Raw genomic sequence first — 12,500 nt, forward strand, 5'->3', positions numbered from 1 at the left:
ACTGGGTAGAGAGGAACCAGGCTCTGAGGGGTGACCAGTCCTCTACTGGCTGTACTGGGTAGAGAGGAACCAGGCTCTGAGGGGTGACCAGTCCTCTACTGGCTGTACTGGGTAGACCAGAGGAACCAGGCTCTGAGGGGTGACCAGTCCTCTACTGGCTGTACTGGGTAGACCAGAGGAACCAGGCTCTGAGGGGTGACCAGTCCTCTACTGACTGTACTGGGTAGACCAGAGGAACCAGGCTCTGAGGGGTGACCAGTCCTCTACTGACTGTACTGGGTAGACCAGAGGAACCAGGCTCTGAGGGGTGACCAATCCTCTACTGGCTGTACTGGGTAGAGAGGAACCAGGCTCTGAGGGGTGACCAGTCCTCTACTGGCTGTACTTGGTAGACCAGAGGAACCAGGCTCTGAGGGGTGACCAGTCCTCTACTGGCTGTACTGGGTAGACCAGAGGAACCAGGCTCTGAGGGGTGACCAGTCCTCTACTGGCTGTACTGGGTAGACCAGAGGAACCAGGCTCTGAGGGGTGACCAGTCCTCTACTGACTGTACTGGGTAGAGAGGAACCAGGCTCTGAGGGGTGACCAGTCCTCTACTGGCTGTACTGGGTAGAGAGGAACCAGGCTCTGAGGGGTGACCAGTCCTCTACTGGCTGTACTGGGTAGACCAGAGGAACCAGGCTCTGAGGGGTGACCAGTCCTCTACTGGCTGTACTGGGTAGAGAGGAACCAGGCTCTGAGGGGTGACCAGTCCTCTACTGGCTGTACTGGGTAGAGAGGAACCAGGCTCTGAGGGGTGACCAGTCCTCTACTGGCTGTACTGGGTAGAGAGGAACCAGGCTCTGAGGGGTAACCAGTCCTCTACTGACTGTACTGGGTAGACCAGAGGAACCAGGCTCTGAGGGGTGACCAGTCCTCTACTGGCTGTACTGGGTAGACCAGAGGAACCAGGCTCTGAGGGGTGACCAGTCCTCTACTGGCTGTACTGGGTAGACCAGAGGAACCAGGCTCTAAAGGGGTGACCAGTTCTCTACTGGCTGTACTGGGTAGACCAGAGGAACCAGGCTCTGAGGGGTGACCAGTCCTCTACTGGCTGTACTGGGTAGAGAGGAACCAGGCTCTGAGGGGTGACCAGTCCTCTACTGGCTGTACTGGGTAGAGAGGAACCAGGCTCTGAGGGGTGACCAGTCCTCTACTGGCTGTACTGGGTAGAGAGGAACCAGGCTCTGAGGGGTGACCAGTCCTCTACTGGCTGTACTGGGTAGACCAGAGAAACCAGGCTCTGAGGGGTGGTCAGTCCTCTACTGGCTGTACTGGGTAGACCAGAGGAACCAGGCTCTGAGGGGTGACCAGTCCTCTACTGGCTGTACTGGGTAGACCAGAGGAACCAGGCTCTGAGGGGTGACCAGTCCTCTACTGGCTGTACTGGGTAGAGAGGAACCAGGCTCTGAGGGGTGACCAGTCCTCTACTGGCTGTACTGGGTAGACCAGAGGAACCAGGCTCTGAGGGGTGACCAGTCCTCTACTGGCTGTACTGGGTAGAGAGGAACCAGGCTCTGAGGGGTGACCAGTCCTCTACTGGCTGTACTGGGTAGAGAGGAACCAGGCTCTGAGGGGTGACCAGTCCTCTACTGACTGTGACAAAGGAGGAGCCTTCATCATCACCACCATCATCTCCTCCCCCACTGCCCTCCTCCCCCCTCTGCCTGGTATGTTCAACTAATCTCAGTAGATGCTGAGAGAGAGAGAGAGAGAGAGAGAGAGAGAGAGAGAGAGAGAGAGAGAGAGAGAGAGAGAGAGAGAGACATGTCACACTTGTTCTGTCCCATCAACATTATGCCCCTCTTTAAAACCCTTGGGGGACTGGGTGGGTGTGAGAGAGGTTTGGGGGGCAGCCCTGCCAACCCGCAGCTCAGCTGCAAAAACCATCATCTGCGATAGATAGGCGATTCGCTGACACCGTGAGACTCCCAGAATAGACACATACCGAGCACAGAGAGAGATAAATGGAGAGGGAGGGAGGGAAGGGGGAGAGAGAAAGAGAGGGAGACAGAGAGACATGGAGAGAGAGGGAGGAAGAGAGAGAGAGAGAGAGAGAGAGAGAGAGAGAGAGAGTGAGAGAAAGAGAGAAAGTGAGAGAGAGAAAGTGAGAGAGAGAGAGAGAGAGAGAGAGAGAGAGAGAGAGAGAGAGAGAGAGAGAGAGAGAGAGAGAGAGAGAGAGAGAGAGAGAGAGAGAAGGGTGCCACAGCCAAGACCACCCTGCTATTAACTAAGTTTCAAATACCTGACACATCTTCTAAACCAATGACCAGCCTGCGTCTTCTTTAGGTAAATATTTGATCATTATTTTATCAGTCACCTGTGCCAAGGAGAGGTATACAGTAGGGGGGTGTAAAAAATAGGAGAGGTATGGAGAGGTTTACAGTAGGAAAGGTATACAGTAGGAGAGGTATGGAGAGGTTTACAGTAGGAAAGGTATGGAGAGGTTTACAGTAGGAAAGGTATACAGTAGGAGAGGTATGGAGAGGTTTACAGTAGGAGAGGTATGGAGAGGTTTACAGTAGGAAAGGTATACAGTAGGAGTGGTATGGAGAGGTTTACAGTAGGAAAGGTATGGAGAGGTATACAGTAGGAGAGGTATACAGTAGGAGAGGTATGGAGAGGTATACAGTAGGAGAGGTATACAGTAGGAGAGGTATGGAGAGGTTTACAGTAGGAGAGGTATACAGTAGGAGGGGTATGGAGAGGTTTACAGTAGGAGAGGTATGCAGAGGTTTACTGTAGGAGAGGTATGGAGAGGTTTACAGTAGGAAAGGTATACAGTAGGAGTGGTATGGAGAGGTTTACAGTAGGAAAGGTATGGAGAGGTATACAGTAGGAGAGGTATACTGTAGGAGAGGTATACTGTAGGAGAGGTATACAGTAGGAGAGGTATGGAGAGGTATACAGTAGGAGAGGTATACTGTAGGAGAGGTATACAGTAGGAGAGGTATGGAGAGGTATACAGTAGGAGAGGTATACTGTAGCAGAGGTATACAGTAGGAGAGGTATGGAGAGGTATACAGTAGGAGAGGTATACAGTAGGGGAGGTATGGAGAGGTATACAGTAGGAGAGGTATGGAGGGGTATACAGTAGGAGAGGTATACAGTAGGAGAGGTATGGAGGGGTATACAGTAGGAGAGGTATACAGTAGGAGAGGTATGGAGGGGTATACAGTAGGAGGGGTATACAGTAGGAGAGGTATACAGTAGGAGAGGTATGGAGAGGTATACAGTAGCAGAGGTATACAGTAGGAGAGGTATGGAGGGGTATACAGTAGGAGGGGTATACAGTAGTAGAGGTATACAGTAGGAGAGGTATACAGTAGGAGAGGTATACAGTAGGAGAGGTTTACAGTAGGAGAGGTATACAGTAGGAGAGGTATACAGTAGGAGAGGTATACAGTAGGAGAGGTATGGAGAGGTATACAGTAGGAGAGGTATGGAGGGGTATACAGTAGGAGAGGTATACAGTAGGAGAGGTATGGAGGGGTATACAGTAGGAGAGGTATACAGTAGGAGAGGTATGGAGGGGTATACAGTAGGAGAGGTATACAGTAGGAGAGGTATGGAGGGGTATACAGTAGGAGGGGTATACAGTAGGAGAGGTATACAGTAGGAGAGGTATGGAAAGGTATACAGTAGCAGAGGTATACAGTAGGAGAGGTATGGAGGGGTATACAGTAGGAGGGGTATACAGTAGTAGAGGTATACAGTAGGAGAGGTATACAGTAGGAGAGGTATACAGTAGGAGAGGTTTACAGTAGGAGAGGTATACAGTAGGAGAGGTATACAGTAGGAGAGTTATACAGTAGGAGAGGTATGGAGAGGTATACAGTAGGAGAGGTATACAGTAGGAGAGGTATACAGTAGGAGAGGTATGGAGAGGTATACAGTAGGAGAGGTATACAGTAGGAGAGGTATGGAGAGGTATACAGTAGGAGAGGTATACTGTAGGAGAGGTATGGAGAGGTATACAGTAGAAGAGGTATACAGTAGGAGAGGTATACAGTAGGAGAGGTATACTGTAGGAGAGGTATGGAGAGGTATACAGTAGGAGAGGTATACAGTAGGAGAGGTATACAGTAGGAGAGTTATGGAGGGGTATACAGTAGGAGAGGTATACAGTAGGAGAGGTATGGAGGGGTATACAGTAGGAGGGGTATACAGTAGGAGAGGTATACAGTAGGAGAGGTATGGAGAGGTATACAGTAGCAGAGGTATACAGTAGGAGAGGTATGGAGGGGTATACAGTAGGAGGGGTATACAGTAGTAGAGGTATACAGTAGGAGAGGTATACAGTAGGAGAGGTATACAGTAGGAGAGGTATACAGTAGGAGAGGTTTACAGTAGGAGAGGTATACAGTAGGAGAGGTATACAGTAGGAGAGTTATACAGTAGGAGAGGTATGGAGAGGTATACAGTAGGAGAGGTATACAGTAGGAGAGGTATACAGTAGGAGAGGTATGGAGAGGTATACAGTAGGAGAGGTATACAGTAGGAGAGGTATGGAGAGGTATACAGTAGGAGAGGTATACTGTAGGAGAGGTATGGAGAGGTATACAGTAGGAGAGGTATACAGTAGGAGAGGTATACAGTAGGAGAGGTATACTGTAGGAGAGGTATGGAGAGGTATACAGTAGGAGAGGTATACAGTAGGAGAGGTATGGAGAGGTATACAGTAGGAGAGGTATACAGTAGGAGAGGTATACAGTAGGAGAGGTATGCAGTAGGAGAGGTATGCAGTAGGAGAGGTATACAGTAGGAGAGGTATAAAGTAGGAGAGGTATACAGTAGGAGAGGTATACAGTAGGAGAGGTATGGAGAGGTATACAGTAGGAGAGGTATACAGTAGGAGAGGTATACAGTAGGAGAGGTATGCAGTAGGAGAGGTATGCAGTAGTAGAGGTATACAGTAGGAGAGGTATACAGCAGGAGAGGTATACTGTAGGAGAGGTATACTGTAGGAGAGGTATACAGTAGGAGAGGTATACAGTAGGAGAGGTATGGAGAGGTATACAGTAGGAGAGGTATACAGTAGGAGAGGTATACAGTAGGAGAGGTATACTGTAGGAGAGGTATACTGTAGGAGAGGTATACAGTAGGAGAGGTATGGAGAGGTATACAGTAGGAGAGGTATACTGTAGGAGAGGTATACAGTAGGAGAGGTATGGAGAGGTATACAGTAGGAGAGGTATACTGTAGGAGAGGTATACAGTAGGAGAGGTATACAGTAGATGTGTCTGAAATGGCCCCCCATTAACTATTTGATGCACTCCTTATGACCAAAGTAGTGCGCTACATAGGGAATAGGGTGCCATAGAGCCCTGGTCTAAAGTAGTGCACTACATAGGGAATAGGGTGCCATTTGGGACACTGATTAGGCATAAAGCTGATAGCCACTGAACTCTGACCTTTTCTGTTATAATTTTCTCGTTGATTTTATTTTTGTCTACGTCACAAACAACATAACACAACGGCAACCGTACAAACGCTCTCCAAGGTGATCAACATATGTCCTCCAAATGCTGTGAAATATCAGTTTCTTTGTTGTTTAGTAACTTTATAATATTACCAAATGTAAAGGAATGTAACTAGATAATAACAAACTGGAGGACGGATATAAGACTTTCCAAATGATGGCTCAAATGATGGCTCTAATAATATATGGCTCTGATATTGATCACTAATATTTACATTTTCCAACAGACATAATCATGGAGATGGATGGAAATAAATAGACACAATGAAATGTACAGACATTATCCCAACATGGTGTCAAGTCTGCCAGAGGTCCACAGCGTTATGTGATAGGGGCTTTCTTTGTGCGTCTCCAACAGAGATATGAATTATCTGTCAGGAGTGTAGGAAGTCATATGATTTTATGTTCAATCGCAGTAGTTTTATGTCTTAAGTTGTAGGGGAAGGTATGAGTATTTTCACATATCTGTGATCAATGGTTCTCCTCAATTTCTTAGTTTAGATCGGTTTCCCCAATTTAGTTTTCCCTTCCTAGGTTCTGAACCATCAGGTAGAGTTTTAATCAACCTTTGAAATAACTCGGCAATCAACTTATTTGACGGAGATTCTTTAAGTATTTTTTCTATGATATAGGCCTTTGGTTTATCCACAATTTGTTGAAGTGATTTAATAAGATTTCTGAATTGTAAGAATTTTAAGAAATCGGGTCTTGGATAACCCACGTTTTTGTTATTTCTTGTAATCGATTGAATGACAGTAGAGATTTATTATTATGATCAAAATTCACGATGCCACTTTGGAACAAGGACTTTAAATGGTGTTGTCATTACACACCGGAGGTAAGATGGGTAATTACAAACAGGGTTGCCAGGCGATATTGGTTCTTTCCTCCTCATGAATTCATGTACATTTTCCCAAATACAAATGGAATTGAGTTTACAAAACATTAAGAACACCTTCCTAATATTGAGTTACACCCCCTTTTGCCCTCAGAACAGCCTCAATTCGTCAGAACATGGACTCTACAAGGTGTTGAAAGCGTTCCACAGGGATGCTGGTCCATGTTGACTCCAATGCTTCCCACAGTCGTGTCCAGTTGGCTGGATGTCCTTTGGGTGGTGGAACATTCTTGATACACACGGAGAAACATTTGAGCGTGAAAAACTCAGCAGTTTTTGCAGTTCAAAGGCACTTAAAATCTTTTGTCTTGCCAATTCACCCTCTGAATGGCACACTATAGGGCTGTGACGGTCATGACATTTTGTCAGCAGGTGATCGTCGTGCAAATAACCGCTGGTCTCGCGTTAATTGACCTTTAATTAACAGAACATGTTCAGCATCTCCTGCATAGCTTACAAGCCACCTTTGGAACATCTACATGTATTAAATCCATATAATATAGCCTACAGCATCACAATAAATCCATGATTTATTTTAGACAGGTCTAAAGAAACATGATATGAAGAAAATGTAGACTATTTCAGAAGAACAGAATAGCATCCTCTGAGTTGTCGTTATGTTAGGCCCTGATCTGGCTCAACCAGCCACACAAGCGCAGACCACATGTAACCACGCCAGCCCAGGACCTCTACATCTGGCTTCTTCACCTGCAGGATCGTCTGAGACCAACCAACCAGACAGCTGATGAAACAGATGAGTATTTCTGTCTGTAATAAAGCCCTTTTGTGGGGCAAGAATTATTCTGATTGGCTGGGCCTGGCTCCCCAGTAGGTGGCTGCGGACCTGCCCAGTCATGTGTAATCCATAGATTAGGGCCAAATTTATTTATTTCTGTAACTCAGTAAAATCGTTGAAATTGATGCATGTTGTGTTTATATTTTTGTTCAGTATAGTTCATTTAGCAGATGAGATATTCTGTTGCATTATTTGATCTTATTATGTTATAGTATAAAGAATAAAATTAAACAAAATCTGAATAAAATAGAAATGATAGATGTTGATCTCTATGCCCTGGATAAAACCACGAGTTGTGATTATTGATGCTAAAGGAAATAAATAACAAGACAACAGTCATCCCTGTCTTGTCCCTCTGGATAAATGATTCAAAGATCTGTCCGTTTATTTATACAGATGTTTTGGGGGATTTGTTCGACAGCGGCAGGTAGCCTAGTGGTTAAGAGCGTTGGGCCAGTAACCCGGAAGGTCGCTGGTTTGAATCCCTGAGCCGACCAGGTGAAGAATCTGTCGATGTGCCCTTGAGCAAGGCACTTAACCCTAATTGCTCCTGTAAGTCGCTCTGGATAAGAGAGTCTGCTAAATGACTAAAATGTTGAGTAGAGTAGAGGATAATAGGGTAGAGTAGGGTTAGATGCACTATTGTAAAGTGGTTGTTCCACTGGATATCATAAGGTGAATGCACCAATTTGTAAGTCGCTCTGGATAAGAGCGTCTGCTAAATGACTTAAATGTAATGTAAATGTAGGGTAGGATAGAGTAGAATAGAGTAGGGTAGAATAGAGTAGAATAGAGTATGGTAGGATAGAGTAGAATAGAGTAGGGTAGGATAGAGTAGAATAGGGTAGAGTAGGACAGGGTTAAATAGAGTAGGGTAGAATAGATTAGAGTAGGGTGGAGTAGGGTTAAATAGAGTAGAGTGGAGTAGAGTAGAGTAGAATAGATTAGAGTAGGGTAGTGTAGGGTAGAGTGGTAGTGGGCGGGGCGTCTCACCTTGCCATATTTCTGAGCGTAGGAGCCTGTCAACAGAGAGTGGAACACTATGATGGTCTCATCCAGATCCCAGACAAACACCCTCTGGAGAGAGAGGGGAGAGATGAGAGAGAGAGAGATGGGGGGGAGAGAGAGAGAGGTGGGGGGGAGAGAGGAGGGAGAGAGAGATGGTGGAGAGAGAGGAGGGAGAGAGAGAGATGAGAGAGAGAGAGATGGGGGTTGAGAGAGAGATGGGGGAGGGAGAGAGAGGTGGGGGGGGAGAGAGAGGGGGGAGGGAGAGAGAGGTGGGGGGGAGAGAGAGAATGGGGAGAGAGAGATGGGGAGAGAGAGAAGGGGAGAGAGAGAGAGGGGGGAGGGAGAGAGAGGTGGGGGGGAGAGAGAGAAGGGGAGAGAGAGAGAGGGGAGTATTCAGCATCATGTGACAATGCTAATAATTGTCTGTGTGTGTGTATGTGCTCCTGCGTGTGTGTGTGTGTGTGTGTGTGTGTGTGTGTGTGTGTGTGTGTGTGTGTGTGTGTGTGTGTGTGTGTGTGTGTGTGTGTGTGTGTGTGTGTGTGTGTGTGTGTGTCAGTGGGTACCTCCAGGTCACTGTCGGGGGGCGGTGAGGGGTTGTTCTTGCGGCCCCTCCCCCTGGCTTTAGCTCCTCCCCCACTCCGACAGCTACGATCATCCAGTTCCTTCATGGGGCTCTGCACCGTGTCCTCTACACACACACACACACACACACACACACACACACACACACACACACACACACACACACACACACACACACACACACACACACACACACACACACACACACACACACACACACACACACACACACACCAAATGTAAAGGCTCACAACGTGTTCAGACAGGAGTCAGATCTCTGTAACTGACTGCATCTTTATCAACACCAAAATCTAATGAGACCTAAACTAAAGTACACACACACACACACACACACACACTGACTGACTGACTACTGGTTGTAATTCCATAAGTGTGTGGTGATTGGCAGGGGCGTACCTGGTTGGAGCTCATTGGCCTGTACTGTCATGACGGGGTTGGAGTCTTGCAGCTGATAGGCCGACGAGGAGCCGGTTCCATCCATGCTATTGGACGTCATGTAGGTTCCGTAGGTGGAGGCGGAGTAATACTGGGCGTACTGGTTTTGGCCAAACGTTGTGTACGATGGATAGTCCTGTAAACAACACAAACAAACAGACTTAGTAAACAACAACACAACATAACAACCTCTCCCTCAACTACAGCAAGACAAAGAAGCTGATGGTGGACTACAGGAAAAGGCGGGCCTAACAGGCCCCCATTAACATCGACGGGGCTGTAGTGGAGCGGGTCGAGAGTTTCAAGTTCCTTGGTGTCCACATCACCAACAAACTATCACGGTCCAAACACACCATGACAGTCGTGAAGAGGGCACGACAACACATTTTCCCCCTCAGGAGACTGAAAAGATTTGGCATGGGTCCTCAGATCCTCAAAAAGTTCTACAGCTGCACCATCGAGAGAATCCTGACCGCTTGGTATGGCAACTGCTCGGCATCTGACCGTAAGGCGCTACAGAGGGTAGTGCGTACGGCCCAGTACATCACTGGGGCCAAGCTTCCTGCCATTCAGGACCTACAGTTGAAGTCGGAAGTTTACATACACCTTAGCCAAATACATTTAAACTCTGTTTTTCACAATTCCTGAAATGTAATCCTAGTAACAATGCCCTGTCTTAGGTCAGTTAGGATCACCACTTTATTTTAAGAATGTGAAATGTCAGAATAATCGAGAATGATTTATTTCAGCTTTTATTTCTTTCATCACATTCCCAGTGGGTCAGAAGTTTACATACACTCAATTAGTATTTGGTAGCATTGCCTTTAAATTGTTTAACTTGGGTCAAACATTTCAGGTAGCCTTCCACAAGCTTCCCACAATAAGTTGGGTGAATTTTGGCCCATTCCTCCTGACAGAGCTGGTGTAACTGAGTCAGGTTTGTAGGCCTCCTTGCTCGCACACGCTTTTTCTGTTCTGCCCACAAATCTTCTATAGGATTGAGGTCAAGGCTTTGGGTGACCACTCCAATACCTTGACTTTGTTGCCCTTAAGCCATTTTGCCACAACTTTGGAAGTATGTTTGGGGTCATTGTCCATTTGGAAGACCCATTTGCGACCAGCTGTAACTTCCTGACTGATGTCTTGAAATGTTGCTTCAATATATCCACATAATTGTCCATCCTCATGATGCCATCTATTTTGTGAAGTGCACCAGTCCCTCCTGCAGCAAAGAACCCCCACAACATGATGCTGCCACCCCCGTGCTTCACGGTTGGGATGGTGTTCTTCAGCTTGCAAGCGTCCCCCTTTTTCCTCCAAACATAACGATGGTCATTATGGCCAAACAGTTTTATTTTTGTTTCATCAGACCAGAGGACATTTCTCCAAAAAGTACCATCTTTGTCCCCATGTGCAGTTGCAAACCGCAGTCTGGCGTTTTTATGGTGGTTTTGAAGCAGTAGCTTCTTCCTTGCTGAGCGGCCTTTCAGGTTATGTCGATATAGGACTCGTTGTACTGTGGATATAGATACATTTGTACCTGTTTCCTCCAGCATCTTCACAAGGTCCTTTGCTGTTGTTCTGGGATTGATTTTCACTTTTTGCACCAAAGTACGTTAATCTCTAGGAGATAGAACGCGTCTCCTTCCTGAGCGGTATGATGGCTGCGTGGTCCCATGGTGTTTATACTTGCGTACTATTGTTTGTACAGATGAACGTGGTACCTTCAGGCGTTTGGAAATTGCTCCCAAGGATGAACCAGACTTTTTTTTCTGAGGTCTTGGCTGATTTCTTTTGATTTCCCCATGATGTCAAGCAAAGAGGCACTGAGTTTGAAGGTAGGCCTTGAAATACATCCACAGGTACACCTCCAAGTGACTCAAATTATGTAAATTAGCCTATCAGAAGCTTCTAAAGCCATAACATAATTTTCTGGAATTTTCCAAGCTGTTTAAAGCCACAGTCACCTTAATGTATGTAAACTTCTGACCCACTGGAATTGTGATACAGTGAATTATATGATGTCCTAACCGACTTGCCAAAACTATAGTTTGTTAACATGAAATTTGTGTAGTGGTTGAAAATCGAGTTTTAATGACTCCAACCTAAGTGTTTGTAAACTTCCGACTTCAACTGTAAGTAATACTGCAAAAAATGTGGCAAAGAGAAAAAAAGAAGAAAAAAAAGAAGAAGAAATGAACTGAATACAAAGTGTTATGTTTGGGGTAAATCCAACACACATCACTGAGTACCACTCTTCATATTTTTAAGCATGGTGGGGGCTGCATCATGTTATGGGTATGCTTGTCATTGGCAAGAACTGGGGAGTTTTTCAGGATACAAATGAAATGTAGTGAAGCTAAGCACAGGCCAAACCCTAGAGGAAAACCTGGTTCAGTCTGCTATCTAACAGACACTGGGAGATTAATTCAACTTTCAGCAGGACAATAACCTAAAACACAAGACCAAATCTACACTGGAGTTGCTTACTAAGAAGACAGTGAATGTTCCTGAGTGGCTGAGTTACAGTTTTGACTTAAATCGACTTGAAAATCTGTGGCAAGACCTGAAATCGGTTGTCTAACAATTATCAATAACCAATTAGACAGAGCTTGAAGAATTATGAAAAGAATAACGGTCAAATGTTATACAATCCAGGTGTGGAAAGCTCTTAGACATTTACCCAGAAAGACTCAGCTCAGGGTTGTGAAAACTTATGTAAATGAGATATTTCTGTATTTCGTTGTCAATAAATTTGAAAAAAATGTCTAAAAACATGTTTTCACTTTGTCATTATTGTTCACGACTTCCACTGAAGTCGGCTCCTCTCCTTGTTCGGGCGGCGTTCGGCGATCGACGTCACCGGCTTTCTAGCCATCGCCGCTCCATTTCTCATATATCCATTTGTTTTGTCTTGTTCCATTACACACCTGGTTTTCATTCCATAATCATTCCATAATCACACAGCATGTATTTAGTCCTCTGTTCCCCACCATGTCTTTGTGTGTAATTGTTTATTGTTATGTGGATTTTGTCAGGCGCCATACTTTTGCAAGGTTCCGTGTTTTTGGCATGTTATTGTTCCTATGTCATTTTTGGACCGGAATTAATGTGCTCCTGTTTATTACACTCTGCTCTCCTGCACCTGACTTTGCCTCCCATACACACCCCTGACAATTATGGAATATTGTCTGTAGATGGGAGAGATAAAACATATATTTAATCTGATTTTCAATTCA

The 12,500-nt window shown here is 45.8% G+C and overlaps 1 protein-coding gene across 9 annotated transcripts in view; it reads right to left on the bottom strand.

The window, feature by feature from the left end:
* Positions 1-12,500, bottom strand: part of eya4 (EYA transcriptional coactivator and phosphatase 4) — a 148,601-nt gene that overhangs the window by 20,914 nt on the left and 115,187 nt on the right. For all 9 annotated transcript variants that reach the window (XM_071412472.1, XM_071412467.1, XM_071412471.1 and 6 more), the window contains 3 exons: positions 9,223-9,397; positions 8,787-8,911; positions 8,209-8,292 (listed from right to left, as the gene is read on the bottom strand). In XM_071412472.1, coding sequence (XP_071268573.1) covers positions 8,209-8,292; positions 8,787-8,911; positions 9,223-9,397 — 384 coding nt within the window. The remainder of the gene's footprint in view (positions 1-8,208; positions 8,293-8,786; positions 8,912-9,222; positions 9,398-12,500) is intronic.

This window comes from Salvelinus alpinus, chromosome 8 (assembly GCF_045679555.1).
Source record: "Salvelinus alpinus chromosome 8, SLU_Salpinus.1, whole genome shotgun sequence".
Lineage (NCBI taxonomy): Eukaryota > Metazoa > Chordata > Actinopteri > Salmoniformes > Salmonidae > Salvelinus > Salvelinus alpinus.